The 25,388-nt window shown below is 49.3% G+C and overlaps 3 protein-coding genes across 3 annotated transcripts in view; 1 reads left to right on the forward strand and 2 right to left on the reverse strand.

Annotated features, from left to right (window-relative positions):
• LOC309550783 (uncharacterized protein) overlaps window positions 1-25,388 on the forward strand; it is a 492,521-nt gene that overhangs the window by 134,719 nt on the left and 332,414 nt on the right. The gene's annotated exons all lie outside the window — the stretch shown is intronic.
• LOC309550275 (oocyte zinc finger protein XlCOF8.4-like) overlaps window positions 1-25,388 on the reverse strand; it is a gene marked incomplete at its 3' end in the record, with an annotated part of 117,752 nt that overhangs the window by 15,228 nt on the left and 77,136 nt on the right. The gene's annotated exons all lie outside the window — the stretch shown is intronic.
• The window catches only part of LOC309549941 (uncharacterized protein), a gene marked incomplete at its 5' end in the record, with an annotated part of 97,866 nt that overhangs the window by 3,784 nt on the left and 68,694 nt on the right, over window positions 1-25,388 (reverse strand). The window contains 3 exons of the mRNA XM_082250423.1: window positions 316-598; window positions 1,775-2,457; window positions 14,991-15,043. Of these exons, the coding sequence (XP_082106549.1) occupies window positions 316-598; window positions 1,775-2,457; window positions 14,991-15,043 (1,019 nt within the window). The remainder of the gene's footprint in view (window positions 1-315; window positions 599-1,774; window positions 2,458-14,990; window positions 15,044-25,388) is intronic.

Raw genomic sequence — 25,388 nt, forward strand, 5'->3', positions numbered from 1 at the left:
GTATATTTATCTATGTCTTCATCGGGGAAAATCCCAAGGATGCACATTTTAGGATCCAGGGAGACCGGGCAGCCCATGCGGTCATGGAGGAACTGGACAACCTGTGTCCAGAAACCCTACACGTCCGGGCAGTGCCATAGCATATGTCCAAATGTACCCGGGGAGCACACACATCTGGGGCACGCAGAGGAGCAAGAGGAGTCAAAGCTGGCCATCCTCACCAGAGTGAGGTACGATCTGTGGGTGATATAGATTTATGTGAGCCGATCCGACAGTTTCAGGGACACAAAGGTGCAGGCCTCCAATGCATCACACCAGTCTTCCTCCTCCAGCTCCCCAACATCCCCCACCCAGGATCCCCGAACACCATATGCCAGGTTGGTTGTCTGCCTGTTACCCAGTATATCATACAGTTGGGAAATTAGTTTGTGGTGGTCCTGACCTCTAAGCACGTCCAGTAGCTCAACTGAGGGTAAAGCAGGGGGTTTGTTAATAAATTGAACCCGAAGGGCATGGGTGACCTGCATGTAGTAAAATCGCATAGAGGCCAGGAGCTGAAATTCCTCTTGATCCTGGGGAAACGGTTTGATGGCACCACCTGAGATGACATGTGATAGTAAATAAATACCCTTGGCAAGCCAGATACCCGGGTCGGAAATATGGAGAAGTTCTGGTAAGTGACGATTGCGCCACAGGGGAGTCATTGAGTGGAACCCAGTGTCCCCGGTTTTGGATATCGCCAAGTCCCAGATCCGTCTGTGTTGGAACAAAAGACCGCCACGGGCAGCAGACGCCGGAGAGCCACCAACTCCTTGAAGCAGATCACAGAACGGGTATGGGAGCCACGATTCCTCTCCGCAACAAACCAACGCCATGTACCTGTCCGAGTCCTGTTTGTCCAAGTGAAAGAAATGGGACAAATGAGCCGCAAGATAATATCTTGACCAGATCAAATAGAGGTTCAATATTTAAGGGAATATAGTCAGGGAGAGACCTGGTTACATGCACACTCAAGTCCTTGAATGTGGCAATCCGGGACAGGGGGAGAGCCACCTGGTCCGCCGATGGAGGAAAACTGTCAAGGGGAAGGATAAGAGACTTATCCCAGTTGACTGACAGGCCCGAAAAGTTATCAAATTGCTGCATCACAAGAAGGGCTCGCTGCAGGGAGGGACCTGGATCCGCCAGGTATAGTAACATGTCATCCGCGTAAAGTCCAATGCGTTCCTTGAGGTCCCCTCGACGTAAACCGCGTATACCCGGGTCTGAACGTATGGTCATCACGAGGGGCTATACCGCCCGCGTGTACAACAATGGGGAGATGGGATAACCCTGTCGTGTGCCACGGGACAGGGGGAATGGCCGGGATGTCCAACCGTTAGCCACCACCCGGGCTCGCGGTTGGTTATACAGGATAGTAAACCATTTAACAAAAAAAGGACTGAATCTGAATCTGGGAAGGCATTGCCATCGGTAAAGCCACTCAACTGAGTCGAAGGCTTTCACAGCGTCCAGTGTCACCACGACAATTGTGCCCACACAATTGTGGGCGGCTTGAAGGTTCATGAACAAACGTCTGGTATTAAAAGCTGTGTTTTTAGCTGGCATGAAGCACATCTGGTCGGAGTGTATGAGGGAGAGGATCACTGTGTTGAGCCTCAAGGCAAGTATCTTGGCTAGAATTTTGATATCGTTATGAAGGAAAGAGATAGGCCTGTAGGACTCCGGGTAGCGGGTCCGATCAAAGCCTCGCGCATTGAGTCAGGCAATGTACCTGCATCAAATGCTGCCTCATACACCCCGAGCAAACGAGGCGCCATGGTCTCAGAGAAATGGGAGTAAAACTCCATTGGTAGGCCATCAGAACCAGGAGCCTTAGCCCTCGCGAAACACGAGATAGCAACGACTATCTCATCAACCGAGATAGGGGCCTTGAGCATCTCAATCTGCGCAGGAGTCAGCGTGGGAAACTCGAGGGTATCCAGCAGCCTGGCAAGATCAGACGGATCATAATCAACCTTGGAGGAGTATACCTCACTGAAGTATGAGGCAAACACCTCTGCCATGGCCGATGGAACCGACGAGTCCCCCAACACCAAGGAGTGAAGTGAGATTACCACAGGGGCTCTAGCGTCCATGTGTGCAAAGTATGCCAACAATTTGACCGCACGCACCCCATGTTCAAACACCCATTGTCTGCTGAAAAATAACTTGCGATTAGCCTGTTCCTGGCAAAGATGATCTAGGGCCTGAGTTTGGAGATGGAGTTGGGACAGTAAGTCCGACGAGGGAGACTGGGCATATCTGGTTTCTAAGTCAGCAAGTTGTGGCTCGGCTTGTGGCAGGTCAGCCCTCGACGCCCATTTGTGCCTGGCAATGCGCGAAGAAAAGAGCAGTCGGGCTTGTCCCTTGAAGGTTTCCCACACAGCAGAGGGGATCGCAGAGTCAACGTTAGCACTAAAGAAAAAGTCCCATTCTGCGGTCAATGAGTCAATGTCAGGGACGCCAATGATGTTGTTGAGGGTCGGTAAACGGGGACAGCCCTATTAAGTACGAGGTATGATCTGACAGCAGACGTGGTCCAAAACGAGCACCGCAGAGTGTGGGCAAAAGGGCCTGGGAGATCCAGATGGAGTCTATTCTGGACATGGTGGAATGGGTGGCCGAGAAACAGGAGTACGCTCAGTAATGTTGGGATGCAGGCACCTCCAGGAGTCTAGAAGTTGAAAACTACTAAGCAGTCTGTGAAATCGGGTAACTCTATCAGGGTAGACTGGGGAGTCGGGCGGACCCATCCTATCCAGACAGGGGTTGGATACTGTGACGAACACCAATTTGCTGGGACATTCATCACGGGTTACTGGAGGAGTGGGGAGGCCAGCCTCCTGCCCAAAGACTACAGCCCTGGCTTTTAGGGGAGCGCGGCTCTGGTTGGGGGGGTATGCTGGGGGACCCTTGGAGTACTGTTACTTTGAATTCAAGTCCCTGTCACCCCAAGCGACACAGACTTTGGGCCTAAGCTGCATATTACAACAAAGGACTTCACACCATGAGAGACTAAACAGATGCTAATGACATAAGACTCAGCTTTGGTAAACTTGGGGGATGTGAATTGACACTTAAGTTATAATAAGGTGTGTTGAAACTGGAGACGGGCAGTCTGAGAGCCTATGTCTTCTGCTTTCATCTGTTTAGAGGTGGAGTGTGTTCACACTTCTAGGAATGTGTATCCGGCTATGTTTTGGGCTTGTTGTTTGGTGAATTAATTATGATAATGTTGCAGTCTCATTCACCTATTGTCTCTTTCCAGAAGGCCAAGGTATGTTAACCACTTAAGCCCCGGAAGATTTTACCCCCATTCCGACCAGGGGGTATTTTGCAATTCGGCACTGCGTGACTTTAACGGACAATTGCGCGGTCGTGCGACGCTGTACCTAAACGAATTTGGCGTCCTTTTTTTCCCACAAACAGCTTTCTTTTGGTGGTATTTGATCACCTGTGCGATTTTTTGATCACGCGCTATAAACAAAAAAAGAGCGTCAATTTTGCAAAAATAGCAATATTTTTCACATTTTTTTATATGAAATTCCCCCCAAAAAAATGTAAAAATCTAAATTTTTTAACATTTTCGGCCAATTTGTTTTATGCTACCTATGTTTGGTAAAAAAAAAATCGCAAAAAGCGTATTTTGATTGGTTTGCGCAAAAGTTATCGCGTTTACTAACAAAGGGAAAGATTTTTGTCATTTTTGTTGTTTTTTTTTTAACGCGTAATGGCGGCGATCTGCGATTTTTTTGCGGTACTGCGACATTGCGGCGGACAGATTGGACCCTTGACTGACATTTTTGACACTTTTGGGGTTACCAGTGACATTTCTACAGTAATCAGTGCTATATATATGCACTGTTACTGTAAAAATACACTGGTAGTGAAGGGGTTAACTTTATTTGGGAGGGAGGGGCTGTGTGTGTCCCTAGGGGCGTGCTTTCTACTGTGATTGGCTGTGGCTTGAGCTGTAAGGACACTGATCAACGGATCTACATAGTAGATCCATGTGATCAGTGTCTTTACAGCGAGGAGAATGACAGGTGGCTTGTTTACACAAGCTGCCTGACATTCTCCCTCTCCCCCGCCGATCGCAGAGTGACCGGCGGACATCGGGTCCGCTGGTCACACGCGCGGGGGGGTCCCTAGACCCTCACAAGCAAGCAACATAGCCCTACGTTAGTTTGCCTGTGAGGGGCTGACCGCCGACGTAGATAGTCGTGCGGCGGTCGGCAAGTGGTTAACTATGTTCTGTATACAATTACATTTGCATATGTTAATGAAATCAAACTCATGAGACTGTATATATTGAAAGTGAGTTGGTGAATAAAGTGTCATTTGTTTTACCCTTCATCAAGCTTCGGTTGATGTTTGGGGGGGAATTGAGGGGCCAGGTCACTGCACCACGTGAGATTCTGGAGACCTAAGACAGAAATACTTGGTCCAAGTATTGGGGATCTGTTACAGATACCATGTTAAAGTCACCCATCCATATAGCAGGGAGGGATGGAAACCTAGACATGAAAGCCATTCCCTCAGCCAGGAGCACAGCACTAAAAGGAGGAGGTACATACAAGGCCAGTAAAAGGATTGCGTGCCCACTTATCCTACCAGACACAAAGATATACCTGCCCTAGGGGTCCGTCACCACCTCTTGAGTATCAAAGACCACAGACCGAGATATGAGCAGTGTGACACCCCTGGAATATGAGGAGTGTGACGCGTGGAAGGACCACCCTACCCATGGATGGCGTAGGGCGCTCAACAGGTTACCCTCAGCATGAGTCTCCACCAGGGCAACAATAACCGCCCTCTGCTCCTTGAGGTAGGAAAATACAACAGATTGTTTAACTTTATCTCATAGGCCGCGTACGTTCCAGGCGAGTATGGTTAATGGAGCCATATCACATGGATAGTAGAATCTGGTGGCATAGGAGGATCAATATATCCCAGGACAAGCACAGCCCACACCCGCAGTGCATAACCCAAAGCATGATACCATGGCAAATGAACAATACAATGTATGACAGTAGTAACAAAGGTAGACAAAAGATGTAGTACAAAACTCAAAAACAGTTATCCCAACCCCCCACCCAGCCCAACACACACCCCAACTTGTGTGGGCATAAAACCCAAAACCAGGTACAAAAGAAAAATGAAAAAAGTAGGACAACAGGACCAAGCACCCATGGGTGGCCCAGCAGTAAAATAGGACCCCAAAGGTGGGTGGAAGAGCTGTGAGTTCAGGGGGTGAACAATCTCCAAAGAGTAGTCCCAGGGTCGGGACATGTTGGTGAGCAGATTCCTGTGGGAAGGAACACAATTCCTTATGCGGGCAGAGTGGCCTCCCGGCCAATAAGCAAGGGAACGTTCCAGCATAGCATGGTGGGCAGTGTCTAGGGGAAGATCCAGGTAGAGCAGGGAAGTGTGGGGTCATACACGAAAGAAAGGGGGGGGGAGAAGGAAGGAGACAAAGGATGGTTCTGAACCCCACAATCACAGTCACACTGAGGGCGCAAGGCAGCTGATGGATTCCTAGAGTTCGGGGAGAGGCATGGAACAGAACACACCATCACCAAAAGCATGGGTAGAAGAGGGGAAAGTTATGGGCACGAGGCTCCCCCATGTATATTCATAGTCCATGATCCATGTAAGGGGTGCATTGCAACACAGGGGGACAGGTAAGTACAGACCGGGCAAAGTCTCCAGGCAGGTTATGGGGTAGAGCACAAGCATTACAGGAGGTACTCACGGCAAGCAGTCCAGCCAGGCTACGGCGGCGTCTGGATCCTCAAAAAAGTGGACCTCTCAAATCACAAGCAGCCTGGCAGGGTACAGCATAGAATACTTAAAGGTTGCAGGTCCTGAGGCGCTTTTTAACATCTCCGAAATGGCTGGATTGTTTCTGGACTTCAGCGGAAAAATTTGGGAAGGCCAGGATATGATGGTTGTTCAGAGGGATGGTACCTCGCTCTCATGATAGGGGTTGAATCGCATCCCTGTCTCTGAAGTTCAAAAAGCGTGCAATGAAGACCCGAGGGGGGGACACCTGGAGGGGGTTTCTTGGCTGGCATGCGATGCGCCCTTTCAACAACAAAAGCCTGAGAGTAGGCCTCCCTACCATAAGATTTAACCAAGAGTTCTTCCAGAAAGGTAGCAGGAGAGGCCCCCTCTGTGTCTTCCGGCAATCCTATGAAATGAATATTGTTGCGTCGGACCCTATTCTCAAGGTCATCCTGCTTGTGTAATAAGTAGGCAATGTCTCTAGAGGCCTGTTCAACAGCATTCTGGACTGGGGGGAGATCATCCTCCACTCTGGATATGCGTCCCTCTGCCTCTGTCACCCTCCCCCGCAGCTTCTGGAAATCCTGTCGCAGTAGGGAGATATCAATCTTGATTTCCTCTATTTTTGATGTTAAAGAGGCTTTGCAATCAGTGATGGCCGCAAGGATGGCAACCTGATCGATCCCTGGCGGGAATGGAGGGTGGCGGTCCGCCATCTTGGGCATGCGCGCCTCCCTCTAGGCGCCGGAATTTATCTAGTTTCGCTGCTGCCTCAGATGGTTTCTTCGGCGGGGACATGTCGGGCGGTGAGTATCAGGGATGTGTCCGTAGGTGGCAGAGGGGGTTACCGCTCGACTATGTGGTAGCAGGATAGCAGAATCAGATGTGGGCCGGGAGAACTCTGGTCACACACATCCGCTCATATCTAGCTTCAGGCCATGCCCCCCAGGAGTATGTAATTTACAACATAGAGTATATAGTGCAGGGGTTAGAAATATGTAATGTACAACATAGAGTATATAGTGCAGGAGTGTGTAATGTACAACATAGAGTACAAAGTATATAGTGCAGGGTCAGGAGTATGTAATGTACAACATAAAGTATATAATGCAGGGTCATATATATGTAATGTACAACAGAGAGTTTATAGTGCAGGGGTCAGGAGTATGTAATGTACAACAGAGTATATAGTGCAGGGTCAGGTGTATGTAATGTACAATATAGAGGATATAGTGCAGGGGTCAGGTGTATGTAATGTACAACATAGAGTATATAGTGCAGGGGTCAGGAGTGTGTAATGTACAACATAGAGTATATAGTGCAGTAGTATGTAATGTACAATATAGAGTATATAGTGCAGGGGTCAGGAGTATGTAATGTACACCATAGAGTATATAGTGCAGGGGTCAGGAGTATGTAATGTACAACAGAGTATATAGTGCAGGGGTTAGGAATATGTAATGTACAACAGAGTATATAGTGCAGGGGTCAGGAGTATATAATGTACAACAGAGTATATAGTGCAGGAGTATGTAATGTACAATAGAGAGTATATGGTGCAGGGGTCAGGAGTATGTAATGTAAACCATAGAGTATATAGTGCAGGGTCAGGAGTACGTAATGTACAACATAGAGTATATAGTGCAGGGGTCAGGTGTATGTTTGGTACAACACAGAGAATATAGTGCAGAGGTCAGGAGTATGTAATTGTCATGGTCTTACCTTCTTGCTGTTCTCCTTCGTTTGACATGTGCTGGCGGCCATCTTGGTTTCTGGGTTTCTTGTAGCCTCCCACTCTGCGGCTCCTCCTTCCCACTGGGAGGAGCTGGATGCCTAGCTCATATATATAGGAGGTCTGTGGCTTCAGTTCCCTGCTTGGTCCTCCTGTGTTCACATGCTTCTAAGACTGCTGCTGCTTCTGGTTCCTGATCCTGGCTTCGTCTGATTACCCTGCTGGTTCCTGATCCTGGCTTCGTCTGACTACCCTGCTGGTTCCTGACCCTGGCTTCGTCTGACTACCCTCCTGGCTCCTGACCTCTGGCTTCGCAAAGACTCTGCTTCGGTTTTGACATCCGTTTGGACTTTTGCTTTACAGCTTGATTTTCAATAAAGCCTTCTTATTTTCACTCATCTGTTGTTGTACGTCTGGTTCATGGTTCCGTGACATTAGGACCAAGCCATGAATTCTGACGGTACAGGGCCATCCTCGCTACCCACGCTGGTTGCCAGACTTGATCAGCAGGATCACCTGTTGGGTCAGTTCGCCGTGGCGTTGCAAATCCTGCTTGAACGCACGGCTCATTTCGCTCCCGTTGCCGATGGGTCGGTTGTCGCTCCTGGGCCCGCTCCTACTGCCGCTCCGGTTGTTGCGCCAGAGTCTACCCCGACACCTGTTGTTGCGCCTGCGGTGTTTCGGGGTATGTCCGGTTCTGCCCCCCTTCCACAGCGCTTTGGGGGAGAGCCAACTCAGTGCCGAGGTTTCCTTAACCAGGTGGGCATTTATTTCGAGTTGCTGCCACATGCCTTTCCTACTGAGAGATCAAAGGTGGGCTTCTTAATTTCGCTGCTCTCGGACAAGGCCTTGGCCTGGGCCAGCCCTTTATGGGAGAACAACAATCCGGTGGTTGCCGAGTTTTCCGGTTTTGTTGCTTCTCTTCGGAGGGTATTCGATGTGCCGGCTCGTGCTGCCTCTGCTGCGAAGCTCCTTATGTCCATCAGACAGGGTTCACGATCCGTAGCTGAATACGCCATTGAGTTTCGTACCCTGGCAGCAGAGGTGGGCTGGAATAATGAGGCTCTGGTCGCTGCTTTCTCTCATGGTCTCTCGGATGCCTTGAAGGATGAGGTTGCAGCTAAGGACCTACCAGTGGAGCTCGAGTCTCTTATTTCTTTCCTGATTTTGATTGACACCAGACTCAGGGAGAGACCTTCCTTTAAGGAGAGTCTGCGGAGGCCTCCTAACAGATTGGCGCCTACCTTTGCTGTCCCACCCGTGCCTCCCTCTCCTCCCACGCCTCCTGGGGATGACTTGGCTGGGGATGAACCCATGCAGCTGGGCTTTGCTCGCCTGTCCGAGGGGGAGAGGGTACTCCGGAGACGCGAGGGCCGATGCATGTACTGTGGTCTCGGTGGGCATTTTCGGTTGGCATGTCCGAACCGTCCGGGAAACGCTCGCACCTGAGATCCTGTCGGGGGCAGATCTTGGGTGGAGTCTCCTCGTCCCCGGTTTCCCGTGTTGACAAACCACTGATCACTGTTGTCCTCTCCTGGGTCGGGGGCTCAGTGACGACCCAGGCGTTGGTGGACTCTGGTGCTGGTGGTTTGTTCATTGATAGTGTGTTCGCTGCCGCCAATTCCATTCCTCTGCAGGCCCGAGGTTCTCCACTGGCTCTTGAGGCGATAGACGGCAGACCCCTTCTGCCGCCACATGTGACTCATGAGACCCTTCCAGTGGGGATAGCCATTGGTGCCGTTCACAGAGAGTCGGTCTGCTTCCAGGTTATTTCGTCTCCACACTACTCGGTGGTCTTGGGGTACCCCTGGCTCCAGAAGCATAATCCGACTTTCGATTGGAGATCGGCCGAGATCCTCTCGTGGTCACCACAGTGTGGGGCTAGTTGCATCCATGGGCCTGTCAAGTTGCTGTGTACTTCCTCGGACTCTCTGTTGCCTCCTGAATACGAGGAGTACCGGGATGTATTCGATAAGGTGCGCGCGGTTGCCCTACCTCCGCACCGCCCATACGATTGTGCCATCGAGTTACAACCTGGTGCCGTTCCTCCTCGTGGCAAGGTCTATCCACTGTCGGTAGCGGAGAATGAGGCCATGGAGGAGTACGTGAAGGAGGCGCTTTCACGCGGACACATTCGCAAATCCTCGTCCCCGGCAGGGGCTGGATTTTTCTTTGTGAAAAAGAAGGGCGGTGAGTTGAGGCCTTGCATCGATTACAGGGGTCTCAATCGCATCACGATCAAGAACGCTTACCCGATACCCTTGATTTCCGAGCTGTTCGATCGCCTTAAAGGGGCCACGGTCTTTACCAAACTCGACCTGAGGGCGGCATATAACCTCGTAAGGATCAAGGCGGGCGATGAGTGGAAGACCGCGTTTAAAGAGGTTGTAAACTCGTATAAATTTTTTTTTTTCTTACACCCTGCAAAAGAAAGACATAATGAGCTAGTATGCATCGCATATTAGCTCATTATGAAATACTTACCTCAGAACGAGCCCCCGCCGTGCCGCTCACTCACCTCTATGACGGGCGACATGTCTAGTCGCCCGTCTTCCGGGATCGCGGCATCCGGCCATCTGATTGGCCGGAGCCGCGGTGACGTCACACGCGCGCGGGAGCCGACAGTCACGGCACGGGGCTCTGAAGGAACGGCACGAACGGCCGTTCCTTCAGAGCGCATGCGCCAGTGACGTCACTGGCGACATGTAAGGTAAATATCTCCTAAACGGTACATGTTTAGGAGATATTTACAGTACCTATAGGTAAGCCTTATCATAGGCTTGCCTTTAGGTACAAGTTGTAGAGGAGGGTTTACTTCCTCTTTAACACCAGGACCGGTCATTATGAATCCTTGGTTATGCCCTTTGGGTTGTGCAATGCGCCCGCAGTCTTTCAGGAATTCATCAACGATGTTTTCCGTGACCTGTTGCAGCAGTGTGTGGTGGTCTATTTGGATGACATCTTGGTATATTCTGAATCCATGGAGACCTACATTCTGGATGTCAGACGAGTGTTGCAACGGTTACGAGAGAACAAGCTGTTCGGTAAGCTTGAGAAATGCGAATTTCACCGATCCCAGGTAACCTTCTTAGGTTACATCATTTCCGCTGAGGGGTTCTCCATGGATCCTGAGAAGGTTTCGGCTGTCTTACAGTGGCCCCAGCCCAGTGGTCTTCGCTCCCTGCAGCGCTTTTTGGGCTTCGCCAATTATTATCGGAAGTTCATCAGGGACTTTTCCATGCTAGCCAAGCCTCTCACGGATCTGACCAGGAAGGGCAGTAATTCCCAGGTCTGGCCGCTCGAGGCCATCCGAGCTTTTGAGGCTCTAAAGTCCGCCTTTGTGTCGGCTCCGATTCTGTCGCATCCCAACCCTGGGTTGCCCTTTGTCCTCGAGGTGGACGCGTCTGAGAAGGGAGTAGGCGCCCTTCTGTCTCAGCGTAGAACACCAGAGGGTCCTCTGCTTCCTTGTGGGTTTTACTCCCGGAAACTGTCTTCTGCGGAGTGCAACTATCAGATTGGTGACAGGGAGTTATTGGCCATCGTGCAGGCCCTTAAAGAATGGAGGCACTTGCTCGAGGGTTCAGTGGTTCCGGTCCTCATCCTGACGGACCACAAGAATCTGACCTACCTTTCTGAGGCCAAGAGATTGACACCACGTCAGGCCAGATGGGCTCTGTTCTTGTCACGTTTTAATTACGTGGTCTCCTACCTACCCGGTTCCAAGAACATCAGGGCGGATGCCTTATCACGGCAGTACTCCGACCTGTCCAGGGAGGAGTCGATTCCGACTTCGGTCATACCTCCGAATCAGATCCTGGCCGCCATTCGCACCAGCCTGACCTCTCCCCTGGGTGAGCAGATTTTGGCGGCTCAATCTGGTGCTCCCTCTGGGAGACCCAACGGCAGATGTTTTGTGCCTGAGGAGTTGCGCACTCGGTTGTTGCGAACCTACCATAACTCCAAGACCGCGGGGCATCCTGGAAAGAATCAGCTGTCCTGGGCTGTTTCACGTCTGTTCTGGTGGCCTTCCCTACGTTCCGACATCGCTGCATATGTAGCGGCATGCTCCATTTGTGCCCAGAGTAAGTCCCCTCGGCACCTTCCGTTGGGCCTTCTGCAACCCATAGCCACCGGGGAGCGCCCATGGTCACACCTGGGGATGGATTTCATTGTGGACCTCCCTGCATCCCGAGGCCATACGGTCATTCTCATGATTGTGGATCGGTTTTCCAAAATGTGCCACTGTGTTCCTCTCAAGAAGTTACCCTCTGCACAGGAGTTGGCCACGATTTTTGCCAGGGAGGTTTTCCGGTTGCACGGTTTGCCCAAGGAGATTGTGTCGGATCGGGGGAGTCAGTTTGTGTCCAGGTTCTGGCGCGCCTTTTGCTCCCAGTTGGGGATTCATCTCTCCTTCTCCTCGGCCTACCACCCTCAGTCCAATGGGGCCGCAGAACGATCCAATCAGGCCTTGGAGCAATTCCTTCGTTGCTATGTCTCCGATCACCAAGACAATTGGGTTGACCTCCTGCCTTGGGCTGAGTTTGCCAGGAACACGGCGGTGAACTCTTCCTCTGGGACGTCTCCCTTCATGGCCAATTATGGGTTCCAACCTGCCGTGTTACCGGAGGTATTCTCTCCCCAGGATATTCCGGCTGTGGAGGATCACCTTTCCGTCCTACGTGCTTCTTGGGTACAGATCCAGAAGTCCCTTGAGGTCTCTGCGCAGCGCCAGAGACTCCAGGCTGATCGCAGACGAGCGCCTGCTCCTTCCTACCAGGCCGGAGACCGTGTATGGTTGTCCACCCGCAACCTCAACCTTCGAGTGCCCACTCCCAAGCTGGCGCCTCGCTTTGTTGGTCCCTTCCGAGTGCTTCGCAGGGTAAACCCGGTAGCCTATGCCCTTGCGCTTCCTCCTGGCATGCGGATCTCCAACATGTTTCATGTCTCCCTGTTGAAGCCACTGGTGTGTAATCGTTTCACTTCCTCGGTTCCTCGGCCTCGTCCGGTCCAAGTGGGCAATCGTGAGGAGTATGAGGTGAGCAATATCCTGGACTCACGCCTGGTCCGCGGTCGGGTGCAGTTTTTGGTTCATTGGCGTGGTTATGGTCCAGAGGAGCGTTCCTGGGTTCCCTCCGCAGATGTCCATGCTCCTGCCTTGCTCCGTGCCTTCCACGCACGCTTCCCTCAGAAACCGTTCTTTACTCCGCGGAGGAGGGGCCCTTGAGGGGGAGGTACTGTCATGGTCTTACCTTCTTGCTGTTCTCCTTCGTTTGACATGTGCTGGCGGCCATCTTGGTTTCTGGGTTTCTTGTAGCCTCCCACTCTGCGGCTCCTCCTTCCCACTGGGAGGAGCTGGATGCCTAGCTCATATATATAGGAGGTCTGTGGCTTCAGTTCCCTGCTTGGTCCTCCTGTGTTCACATGCTTCTAAGACTGCTGCTGCTTCTGGTTCCTGATCCTGGCTTCGTCTGATTACCCTGCTGGTTCCTGATCCTGGCTTCGTCTGACTACCCTGCTGGTTCCTGATCCTGGCTTCGTCTGACTACCCTCCTGGCTCCTGACCTCTGGCTTCGCAAAGACTCTGCTTTGGTTTTGCCATCCGTTTGGACTTTTGCTTTACAGCTTGATTTTCAATAAAGCCTTCTTATTTTCACTCATCTGTTGTTGTACGTCTGGTTCATGGTTCCGTGACATTAATGTACAACAGAGTATATAGTACAGGGGTCAGGAGTACATAATGTACCAACATATATAGTGCAGGGTCATATGTATGTAATGTACAACATAGAGTATATAGTGCAGGGTCAGGTGTATGTATTGTACACCATAGAGTATATAGTGCAGGACTATGTAATGTACAATATAGAGTATATAATGCAGGTCAGGAGCATGTAATGTACACCATAGACTATATAGTGCAGGGGTCAGGAGTACGTAATGTACAACAGAGTATATAGTGCAGGGTCAGGAGTATGTAATGTACAACATAGAGTATATAGTGCAGGGGTCAGGAGTGTGTAATGTACAACATAGAGTATGTAGTGCAGATGCCATGGCAGATCACTTACAGATTCTGCAGATCAATGTCTACTCTCACAATGTCAGAACCTATAAACGGACTGAGCAACACTGTAAGCACATTCCCAAATTTCAGTGCATCCTCCAAGTGAGTCACCGGGCCCTCCTTATAGACTGGCCTTCTTCATGACTCCCTCCAGCATGGGGCCTCCCGTGGGTCTCCTCCTTGGCTCAGCTCCAGACCAGGCAGGACAGCTTCAAAACCACTTCAGCACATGTTAGGCCCCAAAACAGGCTAATGGACCCAACAGCAGAGCTCCATCCAACAGCCCCTCCCTACACCTCATCCCAGGGGAAGAGAGCGAGCACATGGCCTGTCCCAAATATTTATCCCCCCCCCCCCCCCCAGCATGCACCAGTGACATAAACCTCCTACTGGATTGGCTGATGGAAAATATAAATATTTGTAATGTAAGACATTAAACCCAAAGAAAATATTTATTATATTGCAGCTTATCGATTCTTCAATTTGATGTTAGTTTTCCTTTTTAGGATTTCTTATATGTTCATATGGTGATCTGGCCAGTAAATCTGTTCTATAAAAGCTCCAACTCTAAAGCAGAATGTATCAGTTACTGGGATGGGGCAGACCATTTACCACTGACAGGGGTGCTTACAATGATCAGCTTTTATTTATTCTTGTAAAACTTTTATCTCAAAGGAAAAAACTGTTTGCTGTAACTGATTATAAAGTTATGTAGGAGGATTTGTTTCATCTCTGTGTATCCCCGAGGCCAGTCACTTCACTGGGTATATGGAGGGTTTACACCCACTCTAAATGTTCACATGAGACAAGTTGCAGAGGTCCCACACCGCTGCCTCCCATCTCCTGAGACTGCACTCAGTGACTTGGGTGTGAGACTATACAGACATATCCCTCCACCCGGCACAGCCAGCAAATAACAGAGCAAGTAACCCCGGGAGAATTGTTCTGTCAGAGATCTTACTAGACCCGGGCATGGGGCAGAAAACCCGAAGAACATACCCCAGGTGCCTAGGTCTGGTAACTCCTATGGTGAAAATCAACATTACGCTTCCAGCTGAAACCCAGAATCTCCATACATCCAGTCTAGAGACATAAATTGTGTCTGCAGCACAGAGAAGGAAGATTATCCGAGAGAAATACAGGAATACAGGACTGGGAACACAGCTCAGGAAAGTGACCAGGGGATTACAGGCTGATATCACCCAGTCCCCGCCCTGCTCTGAACCAATCAGAGAGCAGTATGGGTGGAGGAATGTATTTAGTGTTAATGACCCACCTGTGCTGATCTCTGTAGGAGTGTCCTCCTCTATAAATGTCCCCGTTATTCCATCCTCCTCCATAGACTGCTGATCATCCCTCACATACATCTCTTCTTCTTCTGCTTTAATCTCAACTTTTATATCAATTGGATCTTCACTCTAAACCATGAAAATGAGAGAAAATATCATCAGAAAACTATAAGGTCACTTAAAAAATCCACACATCATCTCCATGAGTCCATGTTCTAGATTCTCAGTCTGCTCCACCAACCTTGTAACAGTGAGGGATGGTGTGACCTTCCTGTGTGGAATCCCGGGAATACAGAGGACGGGGACATCTCTCTGGTGGGTTCCTGGTATTAGGTGGCTCCATCATATCCTTGTGTCCTTCTGAAAACTTCTCCATCACTCCATACTCCTCATCCTCCTCTTTATACTCTTCTTTAACAACAATATTATCATCCCCGAGGTTTCCACTCTGAATATATAATAAAACATTAATTGTAACAAACATGCTGTATATAAATCAGAATTACCAATACTTGACACTCATCTACCTGATGGTGGTGAGGGATGGTGTGACCTTCCTGTGTGGAATCCCGGGAATACAGAGGACGGGGACATCTCTCTGGTGGGTTTCTGTAGCTGGATGACTCCTCCATGGTGTCCTGATACAGATCTTTGTGTTCTTTTAAAAACTCTGACTCCTCCATCATCCCATCCTCATCATCCTCCTCTTTTATCTCTTCTTGAACCTCAACTTTAGAATCTCTCAGGTTTCCACTCTGAATATAGAATAAAAATGACATCAATGGTAACAATGCAGATAATGTACAGATCCTAATGATACTATCAGTGATTGTTCCCCATCTACCTGATGATGGTGAGGGATGGTGTGACCTTCCTGTGTGGAATCCCAGGAATACAGAGGACGGGGACATCTCTCTGGTGGGTTCCCATTACTGGATCCATCTGTAGGAAACACACACACTGACTGAATACATTGTTTCTATGTGTTTATCAGATGATGGGGGATCTAGGTGGAGCCTCCGTACTGCTCTCTCCTTTACAATAAAGTCTCCTCTTACCCGGTGATGTGAGGGGCGGCTGATTCTCCATCATGACGTCCTTGTAGAGATCCTTGTCTCCTTCTAAATACTCCCACTCCTCCATGGAGAAATAGACAGTGACATCCTGACACCTTATAGGAACCTGACACACACAATGATACAGTCACCATCCAGACACATCCCTTGTCTGTTACTGGATAATGTCCCAGAATTCCCAGCACCGCTCACCTCTCCTCCGTGATCTCTCTGGGGACTTCTAGAATCTTCTTTGTATTTCTTTATTCTATCAGGGAGGGAGGTGGAGGCAATGTGATGGTCATATGATCTCCAGACTTCACAGGAGGAAAACTCTAGATCTGAACACAAATAGTAAAATCAAATGAAATTCCCAGAATCCTCCTCACCTCACCATTCAGGTTTCCATTTGATTAAAGCCCCACCTCAGACTGAGGTATAATTTACCCACACAGGACCCCCAAACTACGCAGGGTAAAAGCTCGTTGCAGGCATTCTGACATCATTACATACAACAAAGGACCAACAGTCCCACTTTGCTAATGAGGATGCCAAGGGTCCGCCCACATCCTAAGAGCATGAGAAAAAAAAAGCCAGATGGAGGGACATTGGGGGGAGGAGCTGTGAGGTCAGTGTGATGTCATCAGACATATAGACTCTGGATGGAGGAACATTTAGATGGGGAGATTTGAGGGGCCCTCTATATGAGGCTCCTGTGCTAACCAAATCATTGTTCCTGGGTGCCTCCCACTTCTCCTAAAATGAAGAGTGAACTTTGACCTTTACCATACAGAAATCTGTCAGGAATCTGTGAAAGTAATCTCTCATGTGAGCAGCTGACGTGCGGAGGAACGGAGTGTAAATAGCAGACAATTTTCTCCAGAGCTCCTAATGGTGGGAATGGATTTTGCTGCATGCTGGTACCGAGTCGTCCCCCCCCCCCCCAGGGTCACTGCAGGTGTGGAGAAAAGCTGTGTAAGAGGATATGGAGGAGAGATGAGTAGGAGATCCAGGAATCAGGATAAAGGTCAGGACAAGCAACAGACGAGCGCATCCAAGAGATGAAGCCGGGGTCACTACACAGAAAATCAATCCAAGGAAACAACAGGCAGGACGAGAAATAGCAAGAAGGAGCTCAGAGACAAATGAGAATATTGCTCAGCCAATAGGAGATTATCTCAGCATGACTTACATAATGAAGGAGATGAGGGGGAGGGGAGGAAGTCACTTAAGGCAGTGGTCCTCAACCCTGGCCTACAGGGCCCCCTAACAGGCCAGAATTGCAAGATAACTGAAATACATCCCAGGTGATATAATTTGCTGCTCAGTGATTGCAGTACTCTAGTCTGCATCTCCCCAAGGTAATACCTAAAATCTGGCCTGTTAGTGGGCCCTGTAGGCCAGGGTTGAGGACCACTGACTTAAGGTGACCATCGATACATGGAAATTCAGTTGGTTCAGAAGGGATCGGTCACATTTCCATCCATTGCTGGATAAAAGTCACTCGATCAGCGGCTGCAGCCAATAGCTTCCTCACTGATCTGTGTATTCTGAGAGCGGAGGAGCACCCCCCATTGTCAGAATACAATAGTGCAGCGGGGAGGATTTCCCCATCCCCCTCCAATGTGTGGATGGGGGAATCGCTTCCATTTTTTCACTTATCTCGCTGGCTGAATGATAAAACTGAACCATGTATGGCTAGCTTTGAAAGCAAGATATATTAATTATCAACTGATCCCCCTGAAGGGGTTAATCTATGTATTACCTCCTCTGCCGCCAGTTCCTGCATTGTCTTCTCTCTCCGTCCTACCAAATGGAATGTCCTGTCTGTAGCTGACATCACTTCCTGTCTGTATTCCATAGAGACTTCCTGTTTGGGTAGAAGTGAGATCACCACCCTGTGGAGCTCAGAGGAACTGCAGCCCTGAGAAACGTCTGGTAGTGTGAACACGGCCTTGTGCTGTGTGTGTATGTACTGTATATCCTTCCCCTTTCTCTCCTCCCTGAGTGTGTATGAAGAGGCGGAGCTCCTGCTGGAACAGCGGTTGGAGGAGGAAGCCAAGTCTAGGAGGGAGACTGATAGAAAGGGCAGCAGAGTTGCAGGAGTGAGCGAGAAGGATCCAGTTCCTTTGCCATCGAAGGTGAGGAGAGTGTGAAGGATGTTTGTGACATCCTTCACACTCTCCTGTAGCTGAAAAGCTGGGAGTCATATTGCTCTGGTGAGTGAGGAAGCACTACTAAGGGGGCGCCCTCACCATCACGTGTGTAAGAGGTGGAAGAAGGCGTGCCTACACTACAGCTGGCACAGTTTGGAGCACGGAGCACTTTCACACCTTATCAACTTTTTATTAAGTTGCAAACTTTTTTGGAGCAACAGAACTTTTTTGAAGTAGATGCAAAGTGGAAGCAGTTGACTTGCAGAGAAAACTTTCCTGGTGCCTCCATGGCAGCATACATATGGTGGTTGCTCCGCCCTCAACCAGCCCACAGGACCTCCTTAACTCTATAAAAGTAAGAACTGCCCCCCCTACGCCATTCTTTTTTCTGTCCTCAAGCCTGCAGGATCACGATCAGCCCTTACTGCACCTTCACATGGTGTTACCATTACAGGGTCATGCTCCCCTGTAGGATGGAGTCCCAGGTCTTAGGCTGCTAAAGGCGCCAACAAGGCTGGGAGCCTGTTTTTCTGTGGATCTTTTTCCAGGTAAGGAGTCTAGTTCAGCCATGCTCCTCCCGGGAACCCCCCCCCCCTCTGGTTTGGGGGCTGCCCCGGTAACATTGATGCCTCCTGCATTAAATTTAGCCTGTCCTACTTACAGTCTGTCCTCATGTGGTGCGCTGGGATGCAGGATCGCTAGCAAGCCCCTCTGGAGCCCCTGGGGCGCTTTGCACCCGCCGCCTAACCTCTGTTTTACTGTTCTGGGGGCGGGTCGATGGCGCCGCCCTATGACAGTGGCTTTAACCTCAGTATCCAGAGCAGCACGTGCTTGGACTGACAATATAGAATTGGCCCTCAAGCAAGGCTTAGACACAGACCAGATTGTGAAGGCTCTGGATGAGTTAAAATTGGCGTCAGATTTTGTGGCCGAAGCGGCCATTGACACTCTGAAATGTTCCGCCAGGGCCATGCTATATTCAGTCACGGCAAGAAGAGCACTTTGGCTAAAACCATGGGCCGCTGATCCCTCCTCCAAGCAGACGTGGTGCCGCATACCCTACTCTATGATGGGAAAGCCCTATTTGGCAAAAAGCTGGATACAGCCATTACCAGAGTCACAGGGGGCAAGAGCGGTCTGATTCCTCAGGACAGGAATAAAAGGAAGAAATTTGCAGCGAGAGCAGTTTTCCAGCAAAAAGCCAGAGAAGCCATAACATACCGTCCAGGGAGAGAATACAGAAGAGGTTGGAAGGGCTCCCAGGCTACCTTGCTGAAGATGGGGAAACAGAAGGCTGCTACCTCGACACAGGAAGGCCAGAAGTCTTTTTGACTTCTTGCCCGCCCAAACCGGCCCGGTGGGTGCCCGTCTCAGGGCATTCTCTGAGGTTTGGGTGGAAACTTGCTCGGATCATTGGGTCACCTCTACGATCCTTCAGGGGCATTTTTGGAGGTTCAACCGCCCCGTTCTTCTTTTCTATCCACCAGGATTCCAAACTCCGAAGAGAAGCGCAAGATTCTGCTACAATATGTCCAGACGCTAATTCATCAGAAGGCAGTGGTACCAGTGCCGGAGTCGGAAAGATTCTTAGGCTTTTATTCCCCAGTCTTCTTGGTACGCAAAAAGGCGGGAGGATGGAGGCCAGTTCTAGATCTGAAGCGGTTGAACAAGTTTATCCACCTCGAGCGGTTCAAGATGGAATCCCTAAACACGGTCATCCTAACTGTGCAACCAGGCGACTGGATGGTCTCTATAGACCTTCAGGATGCGTATCTGCATATACCAATACTTCACGACTTCCAGTCATTCCTAAGGTTCAAGATAGGGGAACTTCACCTACAGTTCCAGTGTTTGCCTTTCGGCATATCCACAGCCCCCAGAACCTTCACCAAAGTGTTGGTGGCAATGCTGGCACCCCTCCGGGAGAAGGGGGTCCGTGTCTTACATTATCTAAACGACATTCTCATCCTGTCCCAGGACAAAGAACTCCTAAAGATCCATGTTCAACAAGTCTTGGACACACTGATGAGGTACGGATGGCTAATCAATCACTCGAAGAGCCAGCTTACTCCAGCCCAAAAGATGATATACTTAGGGGCACTGTTCGACACACGGAGGAGGGCAGTGTCACTGCCACCCGAGAAGATTCCTATAATCACAGGGAAGGTGAAGAAGGCCCTGGCGAGCAAAGCCATGTCGGCATTGGAGTGTCTGAGTCTCCTCTGAACTTTTTCCTCATGTATCCCGATGGTAAAGTGGGCCCGCACGCATCTCCGTGCTTTTCAACAGGGGTTTCTATCCCAGTGGAGAAGGAGGTCCCATTCCCAGGAGGTGTTGATCATGGTATCAATGAAGTCCAGCCTATGGTGGTGGACAAAGCTGCCCAACCTTCAAAATCATTGCCATCTTGGCCCCATCTCATGGAGCTTACATCCGATGCAAGTCGGTTGGGCTGGGGGGCACACTTCAGGGACCAGTTGATCCAAGGAAGATGGCAGTTCGACTCGGAGGATGTAGTATCAAACATTCTGGAGCTGAGGGCAGCCTGGGAAGCTATATCGCACTTGGCACCTCATCTTGCGGGCAACTCCCTCCTGTTATGTATGGACAACAGGGCGGCGGTAGCCTACGTCCAGAACCAAGGGGAGACCCACAGCAGGTCATTGTCACGTGAAGTGGCCCCGATCTTAGCATGGGCCGAGGAGAACCTTGTAAACCTCCGAGCAGCGTATCTGCCAGCCTCCCAGAATCATTTGGCGGATCTCCTGTCCAGGGAATTCATCAACAACGAGTGGTCCCTGGACAACTGTGTGTTTCGGTGGATCTGTCAACACTGGGGCAGTCCTCAGTGGGACCTATTTGCATCCCCCCAGAATGCCAAAGCACCTTGTTTTTTCACAAGATACCCTGCCCAGAATTCAGCAGGAGTAGATGCCTTAGTTCAACCGTGGTCCTTCCGAGTCGGGTATGGGTTCCCTCCTACCCCTCTGATTCTCAGATTCCTTCAACGCCTAACAGGGGAGGAGGTGACCATCCTGGCGGTAATTCCCTACTGGCCGAAAAAGGCCTTGGTTCACGCTGTTGACCCAGCTGTCTGTTTGCAACCCTCTAGTCCTTCCGAAGATTCCCGGTCTCCTGTCGCAGGGGGACTACATCCACCCACATTCAGCAATCCTGGATCTGAGGGCCTGGAAGTTGAAAGGAAGAGGTTGGAGGAGTTAGGTTGCTCTCATGAGGTAACCCAGACATTGCTCCAAGGCAGAAAATCGTCCACTAATAGCTCCTACTACAGAGTATGGCAGAAGTTTTCAGAGGCAGCATCAAAAAGAACTATCACAAGCTGGATCGTACGTCTAATTCAAAGGGCTTATCGGGCTAGCGGTCTTCCAGTGCCTAAAGCAATCAATGCTCACTCTACGCGGGGGATAGCCTTTTCTTGGGCAGCTCTAGCACATGTCTCTCCGGAAACAATTTGTCGTGCAGCCAGTTGGTCCTCATTTAATACCTTCATGGTCCATTATAGCCTGGATCCAGCTGCTCTAACTTCTCTTGATTTTGGGAAGAAAGCGCTGCAATTGGCGGTTTTGTGAATCCTAATAAACTATATTTCTGTGCAGTATCCCTCCCTATGAGCGAGTTATTTACCATATGTATGCTGCCATGGTGGCACCAGGAAAACGGAAAATTGAATACTCACCTTTCCGTAATTTTCCTTTCCTGGTGCCTATCCATGGCAGCATACGCCCTCCCTTTACGTAATCTGCATTTTTGAGTCTAGTTACAAGAATGGCGTAGGGGGGGGGGCAGTTCTTACTTTTATAGAGTTAAGGAGGTCCTGTGGGCTGGTTGAGGGCGGAGCAACCACCATATGTATGCTGCCATGGATAGGCACCAGGAAAGGAAAATTACGGAAAGGTGAGTATTCAATTTTCCGTTATATTGAGCAAAAAATATTGTATATTTGTATATTGTATATCATATAGATGAATTTGCATGGGTTTTTATTTTAAAGAAAATATTATAAGATTAACGAAGTAGGTGCTAAGTGGAAGCAGTGGATCTGCAGGGAACAGCATCTTGAGCACAAAGCACTTTATATTGTATATGAATTTGCACATGGATCAGTTTACTTAATTTATTGATAAACACCATAAGATGAATGAAGTAGGTGTAAATCTAGACCTAGGGAACACAAGGGAGGTGGAGTGGGAATCCTCCTATCCTCGCAGAGCACCTTCCAGGTTCTCCGCTCTCCTCCCTATCATCATTTGAAGCTTACTGTATACGTCTATTTTCTCCAATCTCCTCTAGAATTGTTGTGATCTATCGCCCCGCTGGACCGGTATTAACTTTCCTTGATGACTTCTCTGCCTGGCTGCCCTACTTTCTCTCTTCAGAAATCCCCACAATCATTCTCAGCAACTTCAACATCCCTGTTACTACGAACACTTCTGTTACTTCCAAACTTTTCAGTCTATCCTCCTCATTTGACCTGAAGAAATGGGTACACAATGGATAGAGGCTTCTACTCACTCTGGTGGCAACACCCTCAGCCTTGTATTCTCCCACCTATGTACTCCACGCATCCTCTCCAACAATCCTCTCCCTCCCTCTAAACACCACTAGGGATGGGCGAGTGGTTTGGGTGGAGGATAACTTCACCGATCACCCGAATATTCTGTGCACTCAATGTTTTTATTTCTTTAATATTTACATCCCAGTCAATAGGTTGTTAAGTAGCGAGACCGGGAAGCCAGCCGCTGGGTCCTTAACAACAAATGAGTCATGAACTGTCAGTGGCCTTCCAGCCAGCAAGAAAAAAATTGGGGAAAAATCGGTGTGGGGTCCCCCAAAATCCATACCAGGCCCTTTGGGTCTGGCATCAATTTTAATGGGAAATCCATGCCAAAATGTAAAAAACAAATGGCATGAGGTCCCCCCAAAATCTATACCTCCCCCTTATCCGAGCATGCAGCCTGGCAGGCCAGGAAAGGGGGTTATGAGCGAGTGCCCCCCCTGAATCCTACCAGGCCACATGCCCTCAACATGGGGGTACGCCCCAAAGCACCTTGTCCCTATATTGATGGGGACAAGGGCCTCTTCCCCACAACCTTGGCCTGTGGTTGTGGGGGTCTGCAGGCAGGGGGCTTATCAGAATCATGGAGCCCCCTTTAACAAGGGGGCCCCCAGATTCCATTCCCTATGTGAATGAGTTTGGGGTACATTGTAAAAATAAATGAGGCTAGGAGCCCATTTTTCACAATTCCTTTTATAGAAAAAATAAAAAAAACAATGCCCTCCAATGTAGATCCATCGTCATTCACGACGCCCACTGCACCTTATGGACCCCAAAAAAAAACCACTCCGCCCTCAAGGAATAACAGTCTGACAGTACTTAGAAAGGTAAGGAGCAGGGCCACCTGGTGACATCATCTGGTGGCCCGCCCCCTTGTGATGTAACTGACTGGTGCATGCTGGATCAGTGACATCATAAGGGGCATGGCCACCAGGTGACATCACATGGTGGCTCTGCCCCTTACCTATTTAAAAACTGTCACCCGGCGGAGCAGACATTCGACAGTCAGCCTTCCTTGTAGGCAGAGTTTTTTTTTTCTTTTTTTGGGTTGACGGTGCAGCGGTCGTTGTGATTGACGATGGATCTACATCAGGGGACATTGTTTTTTTATTTTATTTTTTTTAATAAAGGAATTTTAAAAAACGGACTCTTGTCTTTATTATTGACACTTTTTTTGGTAATTGAGGGCCAGGATCTGGGGGCCCCCTTTTCAAGGGGGCTTCCAGATTCCGATAAGCCCCCTGCCCCAAAGCACCCCCCCATGTTGATGGCATGTGGCCTGGTATGGGGGACACTCACTTGTCCCCTGTCCTGGCCTGCCAGGCTGCATGCTTGGATAAGGGTCTGGGATCGATTTTGGGGGGAAAGATAGCCATTTAAAAAAAAAAAATGGCATGGGGCTTCCCCTCAAAATCTATACCAGACCCTTATCCAAGGATGTAGCCTTTTTTTGGCCTGGTATGGATGGTGGGGCACCACGCAGTTTTTTTCCCCATTTTTTATTTTCTTTGCCAACAATTATTTTTTTTACATTCAGCTGTCTGCAGGGAAGCCTGCTGAAAGCTGATGACTCATTTGTTTTAAAAGATGCCGTGGCCGGTTTCCCGGCCTCGCTTCTTAACAAACTATTGACTGTGCACTCGGCGGGATGTAAATAGTAAAATAAATAGAAGAAACGCAGAGCACACAGAAAATTTGTGTGTTTTGCGAAAACCTGAAGGGGCCATTTCTGGCTGAACTTATGCTCGGTCCAAACAGCTCGCCCATCCCTAGTGGTGTTTAGAGAGAGGGAGAGGATTGTTGGAGAGGTTGCATGGAGTGCAGAGGTGGGAGAATACAAGGCTGAGGGTGTTGCCACCAGAGTGAGTAGAAGCCTCTATCCATTGTGTATCCATTGCTTCAGGCCAAATGAGGAGGTTAGACTAAAACATTTAGAAGTAGCAGAAGTGTTTGTAGTAACAGGGATGTTGAAGTCAACGAGAATGATTGTGGGGATTTCAAAGGGCCTGGTATGGACCGAGGGGGGACCCCCACATTGTTTTTTTTTTAATTATTTCTATTGCCGGGAAAATCAATTTAAATTTAATTTTTTTCTTTATAAATGTCAGTTTTGCTGCAGCAGGTTCTATACAGGGTACAGATACACCACTTTACAGGCAGACTAAAGGGATCCCCCAGGCTCTGTATTTAAAGGAATCTTTCTTTTTTTTTTTTTTCACTTTAACCATGATTTAAAATCACTGCTCCTTTAAAAACTATATTTTGTTAAAAAAAAAAAAGGAAATTGATAGCATCAAAAATGAAAAGATAATAAAAAAAATAAAAGAAAAACATGCACAGAGAAATTTTGGGTGTTCGGTGAACACCCACACACAGACGATGTTCAAGCCAAACTTATGCCTGTCCCGAACCAGTTGCCCATCCCTACTCCCTGATTATCTCTCGCCTCGACTACTGCAACTCCCTCCTCATTGGCTTACCTATACATAGACTATCCCTCCTTCAGTTCCTCATGAATGCTCCTGCCAGACTCCTCCACCTTACAAACCGCTCAGCATCTGCTTCCACTCTCTGCCAATCCCTTCATTGGCTGCCACTCCCTCAACAGATTTAAATTAAAAATACTAATGGTAACTTACAAAGCCATCCACAACTCGGCCCCAGCTACTCCACCAACCTGGTCTCAA

This window comes from Pelophylax lessonae (genome assembly GCF_965119305.1).
Source record: "Pelophylax lessonae genome assembly, chromosome: 3".
In the NCBI taxonomy this organism is placed as follows: Eukaryota; Metazoa; Chordata; class Amphibia; order Anura; family Ranidae; genus Pelophylax; species Pelophylax lessonae.